This window comes from Glycine soja, chromosome 5 (genome assembly GCF_004193775.1).
Source record: "Glycine soja cultivar W05 chromosome 5, ASM419377v2, whole genome shotgun sequence".
In the NCBI taxonomy this organism is placed as follows: Eukaryota; Viridiplantae; Streptophyta; class Magnoliopsida; order Fabales; family Fabaceae; genus Glycine; species Glycine soja.
In genome coordinates, this window is record NC_041006.1 from 31,151,585 (window position 1) to 31,172,449 (window position 20,865).

Here is a 20,865-nt window from a genome sequence, read left to right on the forward strand (position 1 = left end):
AGGGGTTGTGTGCAACAGTGTGAGAGGGAAAAAAGGAGGTTTAAAATAAGAAGGTTATTTAAGTCACTTAACTTTAAAATAAGAGGAGAGAGTGTACTTAAAAAAAAAAGAGTGAATATAGCATTTGGCTATCACTCTTGCTTTCAATCACCAGCAACCCAATTTAAATAGCTGGTCCATTTTAATGAGTCCAAAATCCAAATCACTCACTATAAGATGAAAGAAAAAAAATGCATTGGAAGGCAAAACAAATTCCTTGAAGTTCAAGCATCACCATGAAGCCATAAAAACAAAACATGTCTTTAATTTGAAACACAAAAGGGTCAAGAATCCGCACGGTGTGCGTGAGTGTGAGCAGCAGCAAGGAACAAAGCACCAGTTCCAGAGCCACCATGCGAATGTTCAATGATGACATTGTCTGAGAGATCCTTGCCAAGCATTTCCCACACGCTGCTGTGAAGGTAGTTTCTGAAGATGCGGTAGTGCTCATAAAGCCCTCCTTCCACAGTCACCACACTCTTTCTATTCTCAACTCTGCCCAGCTTCTTTATTATCCCCACGATTCCGGCCCCGGCTAGGCGTGCACCGCGCTCGGTCACTATGTCACACACCTGAAGATATAAGGTGGGTTGGATGATTAAAAAAATAAATAATAAAGGTCTTGCATTTATTCCTCTCTATTAATAAAAATTAATATTCCAATAAATTAATATTTATCGGTAAAAAAAAAAAACTCTCACCCACCTCTGCCACCATTTTGCGTGCCATTGGACTGCAACTATCGATCTGCATGTGTTTCGTTGAATTTCAATTCACATTAATGTCTTGCCTCTTTTGTTACCATGCAATGTATCTTATAAAAAAGATGGAAATCTTACATCAAAAATCTCCCAGAGTTTCTCACTCACTATTTCACGATCCTCGGACGTATCTTGATGCATAGCTGCCATATCTGGAGACCTACACGAAGTCACAAATATTTAGTCTTCATTATTTGAAAGTTAAATGATTTATTTGGTTTTTTATTTTATTTTTTTATTTAGTTTGATTATTTATCTTTTAAAAAGTTTAATTTATTTTTTTATTTTATTTTATTTTTGAATTTAGTCTTATATCTTTTTAAAAACTTTATTGGATCATTTATCTTATTTTTTTTTCAGTTTGATTTTTTTATCTATTAGTTTATTTAAGATTGACATCATTAATCATTTGAAACTAAATTCTTTTGGTTTTAGGTTTTAACCCTTTTCCTTCACTTTATTTTAACAAAATGATTAACAATGTTAATCATAAATGGATCAAAAGATTAAATGGAACAATAAAATGAAATAAATGATCAAAATAATTTTTTTAAAAAATAAAAGACTAAATTAAATAAAAAAGATAAATGATTAAATTAAATTTTTTAAAAGATAAAAGATGAAGCCAAACCAAATCGTACCCTAAAGACAATAATTGAAGACAGCACCTTATTGAAAAAATTCTTCATATCATAGTGTCCTAAATATTATAATTAAATATGACATGTAACAAAATCTTATAAGTTCATATTCTAAATTATTTTTAACCAAAATTAATTTCATTAAAAAAATAAATTTTGATCTAAACACACTGAAAAACCGTGCAATAAAGTGATCGAGGCTTGCAATACGAGGAACTAATTATGGATTTAGATACCTTAGTAAGTATGGAGTCATTAACTTTGGAGGCACCCTACTTCCAAACAAGTCTGTTTCTTGGGCCAACTTCAACAAGACATGTCTCACAACTTCTCCCAAATACATTCCTGAAATAAGCTTTTCGAAAATCTGAGATGAGGTAAAAAAACAGAAGAGTCAGTGGCCAATTCTCGATGATTAATTGCGAATTACGATGGTAAATATACAACAGTGATTTTAGGAGCTATACCTCGCTACCAGGATTTGAGCTTTCAGCATCTACACTAGCATCAAATGTTGTTAAAGGAAGATGAGGAGAATTGAACTTTCCCCACTCCATGCTAATTACCTGCAATACTACACCCGAATTAATCATTTAAGTTGCTTAATTCACAGTTGACAAATCGTGTGTGTGCATGGAGATAATTATTTTAGTCCAGAATAATTATGGTCATAACTAATCTCATTCATTACATGTATATCAATGTTATTAATTTTTTTTAGCAAATTAAAAAACTCAACTATTCCATCCATTCCTTTTTATGTGTCATTTAAGGTTATGTAGAAATCAAGAAAAACAATAAGTTTTCTTGATTCTAAAAAATTAGTCATGAAACTTCTTTTTTTATCCATTTTTCTTCTTATTTCACAATAAATACATGTATAAAATAATTAAATATTAAAAAATAAGTAAGAGTATAATTAATAAAAGAATAATTAATGTGATCTTGAATTTTGTAAATATCATAAATAGAAATAAAAATTTCAAAAATTCGACACTTAAAAAAGAAACCAAAGAAGTATATATTGTCTAAGAATTATTTAAAACCATAGACATGTAATGATTCCAGACTGCTTAATAATTTTTCGTGCATGAGTGATCAGGGTAGGTGTTATAATAGTTACTCTCTCCGTTCTTTTTTATTTATCTTTTATGGTTATTATGCAAAAATTAATAAATGCAATAATTTTTTTATTTTAATAAAATAATTGTGAAATTTCTTTTCTTTCCACTTAATGATAAATACATATGTAAGTTAATTAAAAATTAGGACACAAGTAAAAATATAATTGATAAAAGAATAATTAATATGATTTTAAATTTTACAAATGAAAGATAAATAAAAAAAATTCAACAAATAAAAGGAACGGAGGTAATATTAACTAACCAGCTCGCTTGAATTGGGAGATTGTGTAAGGTCATTAGCAACTTCTTCTGTTGATTCTACATAAGCGGCATTTGTGCTCATGCCAAGGGTAATTGCTGCCACGCTCTCTCTGTTATAGTATCTTCCACCGGCCAAACCTCCGATAGTTTCATCAACCTATTCAGCATTAATGTTTTGAATCTGCTGTTGTTTCAGACATGGAAAGACAAAGACCCATGAAAATGTAACAATTACAAAATTAAATTGATAGGCCCACTAACCAGTGAAGAAACATGCATTTTCATTCCATGATTAGTCAACGCTTTATTAAGCTCTTTCACCATTCCTTTGTGAACCTGGTACAACAACATGAATGCTTTAGTTTTGCAACATTCAAAGGGTTCAATTATTCTATGATAAGTCTTGGCAAGGATTAGAATTCAATTGAACAACCAATTTAGGAAACCCAACTCAATAAAAAAGAAAATGAGTTGATTTTGTTTTGGGCACATGCAAACTTGTACATATTATGATACAACTTAATGAACTTGCATCGACTTTTAGTTTAATCAAATGTTTTAAGTTTAGTGACTTAAGCTCAAATTTGTCATTTAGTAAAATTCATTTTTTACATATATTTAACTAAAATAGTTTAGTCAAACTAAAAATACAATTAAATGTTAATATATATTAACTTTAAATTAGATTATTATTCTGATTAAAAGTATCTATATACTTATATACCAGGCTGAGGCTAGTGCATAATCTATAAGACAAGTAAGTCAACTATTCAAATTCATTAAATTGTTAAATAACTGAGTTGTTACCAAGCCAGCTCAACTCACTTCTAGTTCTAGTCTTGATCGACATTTTCTCCGTTGAGATTTTTTAACTTTACAAATCTATTTGTGAAATTGATTTTTTTAATTAAATTAATATAAGTAAATATTGATAATAAGAATAGATATATATTTATATTTGTTGGAAATCCCTCCATAATTATGGAGCACCAAATTCAACAAATATTGATAACATCAAATGCATGGAAAATAAAAGGGGAAGATTCCAAGTTTTTGGAATTTCATCTTTGACTCTTGATGATATTATATTCATCTTAGAGAAATAGAGATAAGATTTTCAAGGGTTCATGGAAGTATGAAAATTAACTTACATCCATTTATTATTCTTGGGAAAAGTCATATCCCTCCATTATATAAATGGAGACTTGTGAGAAGTTATTGCAAGCAACCAAGTGAGATCCTTCAAGCATGATAGAGTGAGAGATTTTTTTTGTAAATCTCTTCAAGAAAAGAGAGTTATATTTCCACCATACTTGGTAAGTGTTTGAGAAATATTGTAAATCATCCTATTAGGTGAGATTGAGATCATTGTAATCCTACTTCATAGTGGAGATATTTTTTCTGAACTTGGTCCCGTGATTTTTCCCTTTCATATTAAGGGGCTTTTCATGTTAAAAATTTCTTGGTGTTATTCTTCTTCTCTTACTCTCTTAATTTATTTTTTTTATTGTCCATCTTAATCATATAGAGAGAGAATAAAATTCTTGGTATTTCCCAATAATATTTAATTTAAAACCCAAGATTCCCGTAACAATAACAATATTACATAAACCTAATGGATATGTTGTGAAATTGAGAGGGTAAGCTAGAAAGATTTATCACCAATGGATCATGAGTAAATCATATAAGTGAAATTAACATCACACTTTAACCTAAGATCTTAAGACTCATGTTTATGGATCTTATTCTTACTTATTTGGTGCTCAATTATTTTTACTTATGCTCATTGTGAGACTTCACCTCATACTTGTACTTTAACATTTTTTCCCTCCATGTGAGTTTCTTCTACATGGTAGTCTCTTCCTCAAGCAGACATTATTTTCAATCCATGAGTATCCTATAGTGGCCTTTAAAGCTTAACTGTGACTACCCTAATTCGTCTAACCATTACCGCTAAAATGCTCTAGTACATTACACCGCCGCAACACCTGCAGGCCAATAAGACTTTCAATATAAGGGATCTCCATATCCATAGATCTGCTATCGCTATTTACTCGTTTATGCCAGTCACCAAGTTGAGTCATCGACTCTAATACCAATTGTTGTGAAATCGATGAGGATAAATACTAGGAAGATTTATCACCAGTGGACCATGAACAAATTATGTAAGTGAATTTGACACCACATTTTAACTAAAAACTTTAAGACTTAAGTTTATGGGTCTTATTCCCACTTATGTAATACTTAATATTTTCATTATTATTCGATGTAAGACTTCACCTCGAACTCTAATAGTATACATATAAGACTTTGCAATAAGTAAATTCGTGTCCAAACTACACTGAGACATATACAATTCATAAAAAAATGTAAGATGTATTTGTATGGATGAATGCACATTACAACAAAACAGGTGAAGCCACTCTACTCAACTGGATTGTTTGCGCTTTTCCGTTGAAATGTTGTGGCCGCGAAAGGCAAAATTTCATCCACTGGATATGATAGGGTGAAGCCCAATTTCTTCTTTTTCGCTGGTGCACCATCGTCAATCTCAGGATGGGATGAAACAAACTTAGCTATCTCTGTAGCTACGTAATCAATTATTTCCTGACAAAAAAAGTTTCAAGTGTGCCTTGGACATTATAGTGCATATATTCATATAAATCAAATTAAGAAAATAACATGTATACACAAAAGCAACATCATAACCAAATTATGTGCATGTTTGACTTGGTCGTGTGTTGAGATTATGAGACCTAAAGTTAAATTTATTTTAATTTTTAATAATCTCAATTAATAATTTAAATTAATCTGTATATCATAAATAAAATTTTAGTTAAAGGTGTGATTTTATAATCAACATTTTTGGTTAAAATATTTTTTTTTATTTATCAATCATAGACTTATTGGTTAAATTTATTTATTTATTTTTTACTAATTTTAATAGATTTTTAAGTAAAGGATAGGTTGAATCTAAAATAGATATAAAATAATTTTCTTTAACTTTTTGAAATAAAATTAAAATTTTTCTTAAATGATTTACAATAATCATTATATTCATAACTTGAGATTATGCAGTCTTATTAATAAAAAAAATAATTACAAATAATAGATCATGTTTTAACAAAACCTACAACTTAATAATTTAAATATTAAAAATATAAAAAAAATGAAACCGGAGAACGTGAAATTTGGAGAAGGTGAAAAAAATCAAGGTAAAAGTACCGTACCTCAGAAGCACCAGCCAACACAGCATCAGGGATGGAAATCTCTTCTCTTTGTAACGCAGAGATAGGCTTATTCTTTCCTCCTAGCCGTGCACACAACATCAACAAATGCTTTCCTTGCAAATTAACCCCATAAAAAAATCCTTCCTCATCTCTGCCACATGCCAATGCGTGTTATTATTATTTTCAAAATAAGCATCATATTCACTACTATAAATACTAAGTTAGTGATTATAATTAATCTTTTGTTTTTAGTTAAATAAAAAAGTAATATCTGAGGAGAGGAAAAATCACTAAAAATACACAGCCAGGTTTCCTAGCGCATTAATGTCATTGTCACAAAAAAATGTTAATTACCCAAGTGGGAGTGATGTAACGTTGGAAATGACCATGTTGAGAGTGGTGGTTTCATGGGAAGACACAAGAGAGATTTTCATGCTTGAGACCAAATCATCAGCAACCTGCCAAAGCTTTGTTACTGGGGTGGCGCATTCACTAGCGAATTTTCGAATAATTTGGTTTGTTTTCCTCAACTGTTGCTCTTTCCACTGCTTCCACCTTCTGATCAATGCTCCTACTACTACCACCGCAAGAGTTGTGCTCACCGCCACCACCACATTCTTCCTCATCCTTCACCAATGATAGCCAAATCAAGATCAGAGAAATTGATAAATTCATGTGTATCAATTTGTCCGAAAAAAACAAAAGTGCTTGGGGGTATGAAAAAAAATCAAAATAACTGAAATCCGTTAATGTAGTATACATGAAGGAACGAGTATCAAGGGTTGAATGTGTTTGCCAGTTGTATGGGTTGAGACTTGAGAGCTCGTTCTCATAAATGGGCTAGCCACCTTAGGAGTAAGCCTAGCCCGTTACTTCAGTAACTCGGGCTTGGGCTTATGGAACAATAATAAAAATGGTCCATAATCTAGTGAGACTAATGTTTATTTTTAAATATTTAATTTTATCTGAAAGATAAACTTATAAAAAGGAATAAAATATGTTTTCAGTCTTTCTACTATCAGTAAAATTTATTTTTTATCACTGTACTTTTAAATTGATAATTTTAATACTTAAACATTGAAAATCATATAGATTTAAGTTCTCTTCTTTAACACAAATGGTTGATTTTAAAGATTAAATTTACATGTTTTATAAAATTTGAAAATCAAAATAATTTATTTAAAATATATATACTAAAATTAAATTTTATTAAAAATATAAGAAGTAAAATGTAAAAGTTGTTTAACTAAATCTAATGTTTGTATGTTGTCTGCGTCTCAAGTAAAAATTGTGGGTGTCTAAAAGTCGTGTTGCCGTCAATTATGTTAACATGTGGATTGCTAGTTTTATTTGTTTGTAGCACTACAAAAGCTACTTTTTGAGTCATGGAGCAAAATTCCTTTCACATAAAGATTTGGAATTTGGAAAATACCTTCACCATACAGATTATGGATATGTAAAGTTTGAAATGTGGCTTACAGAAAGTTGACAGGTGTTGGGCATGGACCAACGTGTCAAATCTGTGGTGCTGAAGTCTTTTGTAAAATTCAGGAAAAAATATACTCTTTTTATTCGTAACAATAAAAACATTATCATTATAAAATTAAAATAATTCACATATTCTTTTCAACTTACTAAATGTGGACGAAAAAAGATATACTTTGGATACACACGAATTTACTCAGGAGAAAATTATTTTCTTTAGCGGAGCCAATATTAATATAGCAACCTTCTTCCCAGTTGATTACCCTTGTGCAGGTAGGTAGACAAAAACATTTAACCCTTGTGTGCTTTAAACCCTCTCAAGTCGATATATATGTCCTTGCCATACAGCTACAGTTCTAGCACTAGCAACATGAAGATTTGTTTACTGTATTGCATAAAACGAAAAGAAAACGATGTGCACAAGAAATTAAATTAAAAATATATAGTTGCATTATATCAACTAAAGAAAATTTTGATTAGATCACTAAACCATTATATTTATTTAAAATGTTTGGATTCCAATGCTTCAAGTTCCTCCTTTTATAATTTATCTTGCTTTCAATTTTTGGATAAGCTAGCTAAGTGGTTTAGATATTGACCGCACATCATTCCATTATTTGATGACTTCAGAAAATAAATTTTTATTTTATCATTTCATACTATTTTTAAATGATAATAAAATACATATTTCGAATGATATAAAGTATAAAAGTGATTTATCAATATTTTTTTTTTGAATCGGCCAAAAGAATATTATTAAAGTCTGTACAAGGAGTAATAATATAAGCAAAACACATACACACCAAGCACTGGATAGTCCCTATTTATAGCACCATAGGAACAAATATGAAATAACCAAAGCTATATCAATATCAATACATAAGTTACATTTTCCTTATAAAATAGACAACCACGTTGAAGTCTGGATTTGGAGGCATAATGTATATTATTTAAAGAGGTAACAATTTTTTTTTCTTTTGTTTTTAGGTAACCACACCTAAAAAAAAATAAATTTTATATATGTATATATACCCATTTTTTTTTATCTAACTTCCATTTCATTTTTCTCTCTCTTTATTTCCCATCAAAATTGATTTGGATAAGTATTGAAAAAATTGATTTTAATTAAAATTAATTTTTAAATGATATAATTTATATTTGAATTTTTTAATTATAAAACCAAATTATTAAATATAATTTAGTATAACTTTTTTTTTATCTAATATAACGTAAAGACAAAAGTTGTTTCAATTTAAAATTAATTCTTAACTCAGAATTAATTTCTCAATAAAATTAAATATGTAAAATTGATCTAATATCATATTAATCAGTATATTTCAACGTGATTATAAAAAATCCAACGTGAAATCCAACATAAGCATTACAATATCTATTTTTTTATATCACTTTCTTTCTTCACAAATTCCAAAATAGAGTATACACTGTTTTTTTTTATTTCTTTTTAAAAAACTCTTTCTAAAGTCAAGCTTTTTTTTTCGATTATTGCAATTTGTCGTCAACAAAAGATGTCGCATTCCTTGAACAGGTGTTCTCTTATAAAAATACACACATTGGATTTTGAGAGATATACACCCAGAGTTGGTTGAGCGTTGTTGTCGTAAAGTTGGAGTAATTGATGAGGAAGAAAACGCTAGCACAAAACGACGAAAACAAAAGATTAGTCAATAAGGAGACAGAGAATATATACCCACGTGCACGTCATTAATTTTATATTGAGTTTATTAATACTATTTTCTAGTCCTTAAATTTTTAAAATTTCCTTATCTTTAATTTTTAATTTTTTGAGTTCAATAATAAACATAAATAATAAAAAATAATTTTATATCATCCTTTAATTAAAAATTAATTTTTATAAGACTTTTAAAATAATTATTTTAAAAATTAATAAACTTATCATATATGATAAATTATAATAAGATGATAATATATAATTATTTACAATATCAATGCATGACTAAAAATAAAAATAATAAAATTTAGAGTCTAAAAGAAATTTACTAATTAGTATTTCTTAATTTTTTCTATTCTTATTTTAGAGACAACAAATAAGGATAAAACAAAAATTAAAGACTAAAAAGTTGAGAGAGTAAAAATTAAAATTCTGAAAAGTTTACGAATTAAAAAAAGAATAAAGTCTTTCTATATTTATATCATATTATTTTATTATTTTTAATCAAGAATTGGTCCCGATTTAACAGTTAAATGTGTGAATCACTTATTCTAGTTTGTAAGTAGTTTTAACTTTAAGTTTCAAAGTTAAACATTTAGTTGTGTTAGATATTTAATGGATGAATTTCGTCATTGATAATTTACTTTTAGCAAAATTGACTTTCGTAATAATACTTATGATTTTTAAGAAAAAAAACTGATCTGAATAAATATTTTTCTTTTTTATTTTTTACATCTTATATATGTTTGGATTAAATTGTTTATAATCTCTTTTGATTGTACTATTATTAGGAAAGATCATATTATACTCTTAAATTATTTTTCTCATATTTTTTTTTTCAAATTTTCATCAAAGAGATGCAAATGTAAAACTTTCATAAAAATTCTAGTAAAATTAAGAATGAACTATGATATTATATATCATATATTATGATTTTGGTATAGTTGGTAAGGAGAAAATTCATATCATATATAAAAGGGAGTTTGATGTTCACTATTGGTGTGTAAGAACCTTGTTGGTGGGTGATATATAAATATTTCTACAAGTTCTCATTGAACTTTAAATATGCTATAACCCTGATGAGTACCTCATATCCATGTTATTGAAACTTATTTTATATAAAAAATTAATGAATTCATTTCTTGTTAACTTATTTATAATTATTAACAAATTGACAAGTGTACCAATTTTATTACAAGTAGTAAAGATTAGACAGAAGATCGAGTGTTGAGTTCACAAAGATATTGTTTGTACTCGCGTTGGTAAATACCTAATTTGTAAGTAATAGAAGATGGAGTAGAATAAAAATAAAGAGAATGAAATAAATTAAATTTAAAAAGACAATAATAATAAAATAAACAAGAAGAGAACAAAGATGAATGAAAAAGATGATTTTAGAATACAAATATGTTGGGGCCTAGCATGTCTAACTATTCTTAATGCAATATTAATGTTTTTCTCTATTAAATGATTTCTCAATTTCCACCCACATCTACTAATATGCTCAATCCTGATCCCTCACGATGAAGAGCCTAATTTATGTATTATCTCTCCCAAATCCCCTTGCAAAGATCGAATCATAAACAACAAATAACAATAAGTATAAAGATGTATGCAGAGGCACAACAAAGTCACTCTATCCCTAGCAATGCAATGTTGATATGTCATTTCCCAGTTCTTTAGACATTATCATTTCCCAATGAATAACCCCTAGAAACAAATGCATGGATGACCAAACCATACAATAGAGATGAAGAGCAGAGATGAGACAATAGAAATTGAAATTGCATTAATAGATAAGAAGAGTAGTTACATTACAAGGGCTTTGGCTGCTAGGCTCCAACAGAGGGGGGTTTAGCTTCTCATAGCCATGAAAGACTTTACACTTTAGAGGGTTTCTCCTAAGGGGTAGGCCCAGGCTTTGGATAGCCCTGAGCTCGGTGTATTTTTCCCTTCTGCTTTCTCCTTCTTATATAGGCACTAGGTAGCTTAATTTTCATGTTGACTTCGCGCTAAGCGCGCGCCTTTGGGCTTCGTTGTGGCTTTTTCCGCACGCTAAACCTGAACTGTGCACTAAGCGCGGGCACGTGCTAAGCGAGCTGTCCACTTCTTCAAATTTTCTTAAAGGCTTTTTCCTCCACTTCTTGCCTTAATTTTCCTTGAAAGCAGTTGAATTCTTCTTCTCTTGACTTATGCTAATCAAAAATAGCAAAAATGTTAATTTCTTCATTATTTCATTAAAAATAATAATAAAGTAAAAAAATTACACTTATTTATTAGTCAAAATTGAATATTAAATTAGTTCATATTTCACAGTTATCAACAACAATTGATTAATTTAAATAAAAACCACCATGAGTGCATAGATCAATTGCCGCCTGATTATTCTAGCTTAATCAAATGCTTCAAGTTCAAATCAATCCTGAGATGCAGCTTTGTTAAATGGCTTTGCTGTCCATTGTGATATTATCCGACTTAAATAAAATTACCTCATGTGAATTATGATCTATATAAATAAATAAATATAAAACCAATTACCATTAATAACCTCATATTCTTAATTGTTTGTAATTTTATTATAAAATGATTTTTTAGGCAATTCAAATAAAATACATTATTATAATTGCTTTTCTCCAAATAATTAAATATAAAATCGATTTCATAAATCCAATTTAAAGACACCTAATGAGCTTGCATTTGTCTTGATATTGTAATGGAAGCATGAAGGAATACACATGGAGATGAAAAAAGGTTAGTAAGTAGAAACTTCATCAAAATTAGGTTCTAAGAGAGCACCTTCTTGATAACCCATGACTTATATTTAAGAGCCCCAACTTTATTGCCTTTTATTCCTAACAACACACAAAATTTATTTAGCACTTAGTTGCTATCAGCTATTTATTTGAAACAATTTTTTTTTTTACAATAGAAATTGAACTGGTACTGTAGCAACTTATCACACTTTACATTTGAGTGTGTGTTGTTGGTGATGTTCTTGAAACACAATTTTTCACCTAACCAAAATTCCAACTCCCCCAAATTAAGGGTAAATTTGCCTTGACCCGTTCTCTCCTACAAACTAAGATAAGGTGGTTATTAATTTCATTAGGCTCAGGTTTCAAACACAATTTACTGCATTAGGCTCAACAGGGTGCAAGGGATTCATTCAAATAACAGGTTGACTATTTGGCTAGGTGGCTGAAACAATTTAATACAAACAAGGCCTTGATCCTTGCCACATTCTGTGTATACTCAAACAATCTAAGAATCATGCAAAATCAGGAAGTTTAAAGACAATTGTGCTCTCACAATCAAAGGTTCGCACAACTCACCAGACATTTATGAAGTACTTAGCTTACCATACCATGATTTCCGTTCAAACATGCTAACATCTTCACTCTTGTGCTTTTGATTCATACTTCATCACTCACAATAACACCTTCTCACACAAGAATAAGATTTTTCACAATTATCTGATCAACACACAGTATCTCATGCATCAATTTATCCAGAATAAGTCACAACCCATTACTAATTTTTTGTCTCTATCATGCAATTATTTATTTATTTATTTATTCAATGACTAAAATTAAACTAGTGGAATTAAACCGTTGAAATTAAAATAAAGAAGAATAAAGAAAAGGAAACTAAAGGCAAGAAAAATAAAGAAAAGAGAAAAAAAATCCAGGTAAAAAAATTGGGCCTCAATCTTGTGTGGGCCCTGGATCCCAAGCTCTATGATCATTATTGATGTCTGCAACATAATGATCACCAGCTTCAACATCTGCGACATCATCATCTGATGAGAATCCTGAAACTAGCCAAATACAAGTTAAAGGCCCAAGTGGAAAAGGACAAAATCCTCGAGTGGAGAAGGATGAAGGCCCAAGTGGAGAAAGATGAAAACCCAGAGGCAGAGACACTATCAAGATTATTAATTGTTGCTGAAGGCTCAAATTAATTTGAAGGCCCATAATAAATATGTTCTAATTTTTTATTTATAATTTTTTTTGGCCCAAACTGTTTAGAAGGCCCATGTCTATTTTTATCTTTTTGTTCAGATACACTAAAGTATTGGTTTTTGTTTTCAATAAAGGAACTTTTGGCATTTGATAAAATTTGGTGAGAGCTTCTCTCTGGGTTCCTTGTTGAACCAATCTCAAACTTATCAAGGTAATCCTTGTGGCGTCTATCCTAACTTATCTTTCTTCACTGGAAGTGGCGTCATCCAAAACTCCGTAGCCTGTATCAAACGTTCTGCCCCGTAAGGTTCACATCATCATTCCCTCCTTCTTGGAAAACATTTGCCCTCAAATGTCCAGGATCATCACCGGGTTCAAGTACCACTTCCTTCCTTTTCTTGTTGGCTTGCTTGGCATAGCTTTCGTTCTTCTTTGCAATTTGCACCTTCACTTGGTCATACAATCTTTTCACATACTCAACTTTGGCCTGTGCATCCTTATGCTGAGTCTCTTGGGGCTTGCTGTTGTAAGTTGGCCTGTTAGGCAATGAAGCTTCTGGAAGGAGATCAACTTGATGTTCTATGCTTCTTAAAGGTGGCAGTCCGTGAGGAATCTCCTTGGGAAAGACATCTTTAAATTTCTGCAATAAGGGTTGAACACTAGGAGAAACATAAATAGTTAACCGATTAGAATTATCACTTTCTCTCTCTTGTGTATCACTCCATCTCTCAAGTGTATCACTCTTCCTTTTTCTATTCCTCTGTGGTGCCTCACTATTGTCTCTCTCTTGTTCTCTCTTTTCTCTCCTTATGATTTGGTCATCACACACTTCTCTGAGGGATAGAGGTTTAAGAATAATTTTCTGGTCATGGTGCTGGAAAGAAATCTTGTTGGTGAAGCCATCATGCACTACTTTGGTGTCCTCTTCAATGTTGGCCCACACTAGTGTCATCTCCATCTCCTTGTCCTCAACAATCAAACTTCCCTCGGATAACCTCTAGAGTTTTTGTCGCATGGTTCTATTGTAACTAGTTGGAACATACCTCTTTCGCATAACCCTTCTCATCTCAGTACATGTATCTATCTCCCACCCTTCTTCTTTCTTCATCTCTCTTTGATTTTTCTTCCATCAAACAAGGGCATAGTCTGAGAATGTAGCGGCTGCTAACTTCACCTTCTGCTCTTCAGGATAATCATTGTAGGAGAATGCATGCTGAATCTTCATCTCCCAGTCAAGGTAGGCGTCTAGGTCATTCCTGCCTTCAAAAAAGGATACATTGAGTTTTACTCCCTCAATTCTGTCTTGCCCCTCTATTCGGTTCGATCCATCATTGATCCTTCTGTTGCCACCATAAGGTCTCCCAGCATTTGGATTCATTTGGTGCTCTAGTCCTTCTATTCGCCTGTAGAGCTCTTCATTGTTACGGTTCAACAAACGTTGCATTTGTGTAGTCATCGCGTCTAGTAATAAGCGCTGAGATCCGTCTAGTTGATGATATACACCACCATTGTCACCAGCTCCTGCCATGATTAAGGAACAAAGAATTTTGCAGTAATTTTAAAAAAAAGATTCAGGACTTCACTACACTCTACTCATGCGTTTTTTCTCTCTTTGATGGTAGTTCACTCGTGTTTGATGCTCTCAATATAGGCTTTTGTGTGATATTTTCACTCTTGCCTTTTACCACTCACTCCCTCTTAAGTTCCTGGATGAATCAAATTAGACACACAATATATATATAACAGGAAAGACAGTTTAATTATCACATACCGTGTAGCAAATTTAATTTGGATAACAAATCAAATTTGATTTTGGTTAACAGATTAGACTTGATTTAGATTTAGATTTGATTTGAATAACAGATCTGATTTGGATAACAAATTTTGATTTGATTTGATTTGGATAACAAATAGAATAAACAAGGAAGTTAACAAATAAGATAATAGATAAGATAACAGATAGAATAAAAAAGATTTGAATAACAGACTTGCCAAACAAAAAAAAACGCCTCTAACTGCCTCAATTTCATGTTCAAAGATCAAACACCCACCTTTTTTTTCTTCTCTTTTTTTTGTCAAAATTTCTGCAACTTTTTTTTTTTTAACTTGAAACAGAACTCAAACTGATTTTTTTTACACAAAGTCTGAAAGAAACAAGAAACAAGAACAAGAACAAAAACGTGACAAGAACAAGAACAAGAATGAAACAAAGACACAAACAAGAACGCAACAAGAAAACAAATAACAGAACAAGGACAAAAAACCAGAACGCAACAAGACCCAAACAAGAACGAAACAAGAACGCAAATAACAGAACAAGGACAAAACACGAACCTGGACAAATTACAAAGAAAAAAAATAGGATAGGATAGAACTTGTATCAAGAGCCAAAGCTCTGATACCAGAGTGATCCTGACTAGGAGCGGATCGCTTGATACAGGCTACGGAGATTTGGATGACGCCACTTCCAGTGAAGGAAGATAAGCCATAGTAGACGCCACAAGGATTACCTTGATAAGTTTGAGATTGGTTCAACAAGGAATCCATAGAGAAGCTCTCACCAAATTTTATGAAAATGCCAAAAGTTCCTTTATTGAAAACAAAAACCAATACTTTAGTGTATCTGAACAAAAAGATAAAAATAGACATGGGCCTTCTAAACAGTTTGGGCCAAAAAAATTATAAATAAAAAAATTAGAACATATTTATTATGGGCCTTCAAATTAATCTGGGTCTTCAGCAACAATTAATAGTTTTGATAGTGTCTCTGCCTCTGGGCCTTCATCTTTCTCCACTTGGGCCTTCATCCTTCTCCACTTGGGGGCTTTGTCCTTCTCCACTTGAGTCTGTAGCCTGTATTTGGCCAGTTTCAGGATTCTCATCATCATCAGCTACACCAAAGGTGTCACCCCCTTTACTAGAAGGAAGTTGGACTCTTGGCCAAGCAACCTGGGCTAGGAATGCCTCTAGTGTCATCACCGGCTGCTAGAGTGAGAGATGGTGGAGGCTCTACATAAGTAGGTACTGGCTGTGGTAGAGGCTATACAACACAGGGAGAAGTTGCTCCGGATGAGAAAAAGGTATAGAAGTTTGGCCGATAGGTGGAGGAGAGACATCTGGCGGAGGGACCGCTGATGGAGGAGTTGGTGGAATGTCTGGAGTGGTTCGGGTCTTGGCCTGCTTTGGCCCCAAAAAGATACTAGAAGAGTTTGTAGGATTCACAACTGGCTTGGCTTCATCTTCTTCTAGAAACACAGAATTCAGGTGCCCCCAAGTAAGGTTAGCTTTTTGCTCAATTTCCTCCACCTTAAAACAAGTCTTGCTATCACTAGGGTGCTTACTTGCCTCAAACAAGTTGAAGGTGGCTTTCTGGTCTTCCACACTCATCTCCAAGTTGCCTTTTCCCATGTCCATAACACATTTTGCAGTCACCATGAACGATCGACCCAGAATCAAGGGGATCTCAACATCTTCTTCAATGTCCATGATTAAAAAGTCCACTGGAAAAGGGAGTTGGTGGACTTTGATCAAGAAGTCTTCTACCACTCCAACTGGTCTTGTGATGGAGTGGTCTGCCAGTTGGAGCGTTATCCTTGTAGGTTTAATCTTCAGGTTTCCTATTCTCTTGCACATAGAAAGCGACATCAAATTGATACTTGCTCCTAAGTCAATAAGAGCCTTACCTACGGATACACTCCTAATAGAGCATGGGATGGTGACGCTTCTTGAATCTTTGAACTTGGGAGGTAGCTTCTGGATTACTGCACTGCAATTTTCTCCTACCATAATGGTTTCGCTGTTGATGTACTTTCCCTTTTTTATGAGGAGGTCCTTTAAGCACTTTTTGTACAACGACATCTGTTGTAGGGTATCTCCAAAAGGGATAGTAATCTCCAGCTTTTGAAATATGTCAAGGAACTACTTGAAGTAGCATTCCTTGTCCTTCTTTGATGGCACCAGAGGGTACGGTGCCTCCTTTGAATGAACCTGGTGGTATCTCTCTTCTGGCCTCCCGAGCTAATTGGCTCTTGGTCTTAGTCTTAGTGGTTGAGACCTTATCACCACTCTCCTTACTCTTATTTTTTTCTCCTTTTTTTTTTCTTCTTCCTCATTATGCACATCCTCCTCAATTCTTTTTTCCTTCTCAGCACTTTCCCTCGTAGTGAAAATTACCTTGCATTCCTATTTGGGATTCATCTCAGTATTAGTCCCAAAGGTTCTAGTGGGCCTTTCAACAATTTGTTTAGCTAGCTGGACCATCTGTACCTCCAAATTCCTGATTGCTGCATTAGTACTCTTCTTATGTGACTCGTTCCTCTGCATAAATTGTACCAATAATTCCTCCATCTTAGTAGGTGTCTCTTGTTGAATGGGCTCTTGGCTGGGAGGCTGATGAAATGAACCTCCTTGGTTGAAATTATTCCCTGGATGGGATCTGCAACCATGGCCCTGCGAAAAATTACCTCTCTGATAGAATCCTAGTGGTCCTCCTTGATGGAATCCTTGATGATTATGACTGCCCATGTAGTTAACTTTGTTGGATGCGTCGTCTTGGACCATGCATGAGCCTAACTAGTAAGTGCCACCACAAATATTGTATCTCCCAATGTGCATGATTGAAGATGGAGAAGGTTGCACTACATGCAGCTGGTGAGGGAGATTACTCAGAGTTGCTATGAGTATCTCTAAGGTCATGGACAAGAGCTTGTTTTGAGCCAACATAGCATCTTGAGAAGTGAGCTCAAGAAGGTTTTTCTTTGAAGGTATGTATGCTCAATCACGGAGGATGGCATGATCACTGACTGCTATATTCTCTATCAGCTCCATGGATTCTTCTAGAGTCTTCAGCTTGATCTTCCCACTGGCTGAGGCATCTAGGAGTTGCTTAGAATGGGGTCACAAGCCATCAATGAAGATGTTGAGCTGAACTGGCTCGCTGAACCCATGTGTAAGAGTATTCTGGTGTAACCAATGGACACGGTCAAGGGCTTCACTCAACGATTCGTCAGGGTGTTGGTGGAAGGATGAGATTTCCACCTTTCCCTTAGCGGCCATGGACTCTGGAAAGTACTTTTTCAGGAACTTCTCCACCACCTCTTCCCATGTCCGCAAGTTATTCCCCTTGAACGAGTGAAGCCATCTTTTTGCTTCACCGACCAAAGAGAAAGAAAATAGGTTGAGGCGGATGACATCTTTTGGCATTCTTGCTATCTTCACCGTGTTGCAAATCTTGATGTATGTGGCCAGATGTGCGTACGGATCTTCACTCGGTAGGCTGTGAAACAGATTTCCTGGATCAGATGGATGAGGGAATGTGGATATGAGATGTTGGCCACTTGCACGTCCGATTTAGCTATGCTGGTGAAGTACTGAGGTGTAGCAGAGCTAAAGTAGTCCTCTAGCGCCATCCTCTGTAAATGGTCTTCTACAATGATGCGTTCTTCAAGGAAAGGATGTGGACTAGTCACAAAAGAAACAACTACCATGTAGGTTATCACCGAATAAAAATTAAAACTAAAATAAATTTTTATTTTTAATTTTTTTAATTTTTAATTTTTATTTATTTATTTATTTATAAAAAAAATAGAATAAAATAAGAGTGAATAAAGAAAAAATAATTTTTTTTGAAGAATAAAATAAAGAAACTAAAAAAATCAATAGATAAAACAAAATTTAAATAAAATAATAAAAAAATTATTGCTCTCAAATTGGGATATGTAAACAACCAATACGAAGAACAAAGTCCCCAACAACGGTGCCAAAAACTTGTTAACAGATTGACAAGTGTCGAGTCTACATGAATTTTGTTTGTACTTGTGTTGGTCAATACCTAATTTGTAAGCAATAGAAGAGGGAGTAGAATAGAAATAAAGAGAATGAAAGAAATTAAATTTAAATAGACAATAATAATAAAATAAACAAGAAGAGAACAAAGATGAATGCAAAAGATGATTTCAGAATGCAAATATATTGGGGCCTAGCATACCTAACTACCCTTGATGCAATATTATTGTTTTTCTCTATTAAATGGTTTTCAAATTTCCACCTACATCTACTAATATGCTCAACCCTGATCCCTCACGATAAAAAGCCCAATTTATGTATTCTCTCTCCCAAATCCCTTTGCAAAGATGGAATCATAAACAACATTAAGTATAAAGATGTATGCAGAGGCACAACAAAGTCATTCTATCCCTAACAATGCAATATTGAGATACCCTTTTCTCAGTTCTTTAGACATTATCATTTCCCAATGAATAACCCCTAAAAACAAATGCATGGATGACGAAATCACACAATAGAGATGAAGAGCAAAAAAAAGGCAATAGAAATTGAAATTGCATTAATAGATAAGAAGAGAGAGGATTTAGCCTCTCATAGCCATGAGAGACTTTACACTTCAGAGGGTAATAGAAGAAGGGGATGGATGACTAATATCAAGAAAAGGGGGAATGACTAAGAAAGTGGGTTTCCCCTAAGGGATAGGCCTAGGCTTTGGATAGTTCTGAGACTCGGTGTGTTTTTCCCTTCTGCTACCTCCTCCTTATATATGCATTAGGTAGCTTAATTTTTACGCTGACTTTGCATTTAGCGCGAGTTTTCAAGCTAAGCATGCCTTTGGGCTTTGTTGTGGACTTTTCCGCGCGCTAAGCTTGAGCTGTGCGTTAAGCGCACGCACTAAGCTTGGGTGGCGCGCTAAGCGAGCTGTCCACTTTTTCCATTTTTCTTCAAGGCTTTTTCTTCCACTTTTTGCCTCAATTTTCCTTCAAAACACTTAAATTTTTCTTCTCTTGACTTCTACTGATCAAAAATAACAAAAATATTAATTTCTTCATTATTTCATTAAAAATAATAATAAAGTAAAGAAATTATACTCATTTATTAGTCAAAATAGACTATTAAATTAACTCATATTTCACAGTTATCAACAACAATTGATTAATTTAAATAAAAGCCACCATTGAGTGCATAGATCAATTGCCGCCTGATTATTCTAGCTTAATCAAATGTTTCAAGTTCAAATCAATCAAGAGATGCAGCTTTGTTAAATGACTTTGCTGTCCGTTGTGATATTATCTGACTTGAATAAAATTACATCAAGTGAATTATGATCTATATAAATAAATAAATATAAAACCAGTTACCATGAATAACTTCATATTCTTAATTGTTTGTAATTTTATTATAAATTGATTTTTAGGCAATTCAAATAAAATACATTATTATAATTGCTTTTCTCCAAATAATTAAATATAAAATCTATTTCATAAATCCAATTTAAAGACACCTAATGATACGTTTTTGAAGATGTGCTTGAGTGCTTCTATCATTTTTCAAAAGAAATGAGATCGATGGGTTCAAAAAGAGAAGAAAAAAAAGTGAAAAAAGAATATAAAATTTGAGAAAAGTTAGAGATTGGTAATTGGTTGTTGGGGACATTATCTATATTTAAAAATAGTTTTCAGACCCTCCAAAAATCCGTTCAACCCAAAAATGCAGAGAAATTCCTTTCAGCACGATATTAATAGGTTCACCACCCACCAACACTAGATTTTCAAACACACGCTTATACGTTGGCTGAAGAACAACAAAGGCCAAAAATAGTGGGAGGCACAGTTGAGTAGGCTGAGATTGAGTTTGTTGCTATCTATACCAAACTGTAATAAGACAA

General features: G+C 32.6%; 2 protein-coding genes across 2 annotated transcripts; both read right to left on the bottom strand.

Moving 5' to 3' along the window:
• Nucleotides 1-323: 323 nt before the first annotated feature.
• LOC114411602 (probable hexokinase-like 2 protein) lies at nucleotides 324-6,682 on the bottom strand. The gene is made up of 10 exons (XM_028375227.1): nucleotides 6,411-6,682; nucleotides 6,057-6,207; nucleotides 5,260-5,433; nucleotides 3,088-3,162; nucleotides 2,828-2,983; nucleotides 1,909-2,007; nucleotides 1,678-1,808; nucleotides 879-960; nucleotides 745-786; nucleotides 324-611 (listed from the first exon to the last, which is right to left on the bottom strand). The coding sequence occupies exons 1-10, from the start codon at nucleotides 6,680-6,682 to the stop codon at nucleotides 324-326; spliced, it is 1,470 nt and encodes a 489-aa protein (XP_028231028.1).
• Nucleotides 6,683-16,202: 9,520 nt separating this feature from the next.
• LOC114411294 lies at nucleotides 16,203-17,051 on the bottom strand. The gene has a single exon (XM_028375017.1). The coding sequence runs from the start codon at nucleotides 17,049-17,051 to the stop codon at nucleotides 16,203-16,205; it is 849 nt and encodes a 282-aa protein (XP_028230818.1).
• Nucleotides 17,052-20,865: the final 3,814 nt, after the last annotated feature.

Bases quoted from the DNA above. Each gene is read 5' to 3' on its own strand.
- LOC114411294 (XM_028375017.1), bottom strand. From the start codon at position 17,051: ATGTCGTTGTACAAAAAGTGCTTAAAGGACCTCCTCATAAAAAAGGGA.
- LOC114411602 (XM_028375227.1), bottom strand. From the start codon at position 6,682: ATGAGGAAGAATGTGGTGGTGGCGGTGAGCACAACTCTTGCGGTGGTA. The intron at 2,008-2,827 runs GTTAGTTAATAT...GTAGTATTGCAG, and splicing joins CTCCCAATTCAAGCGAGCTG to GTAATTAGCATGGAGTGGGG. The intron at 961-1,677 runs GTATCTAAATCC...GACTTCGTGTAG, and splicing joins ATGACTCCATACTTACTAAG to GTCTCCAGATATGGCAGCTA.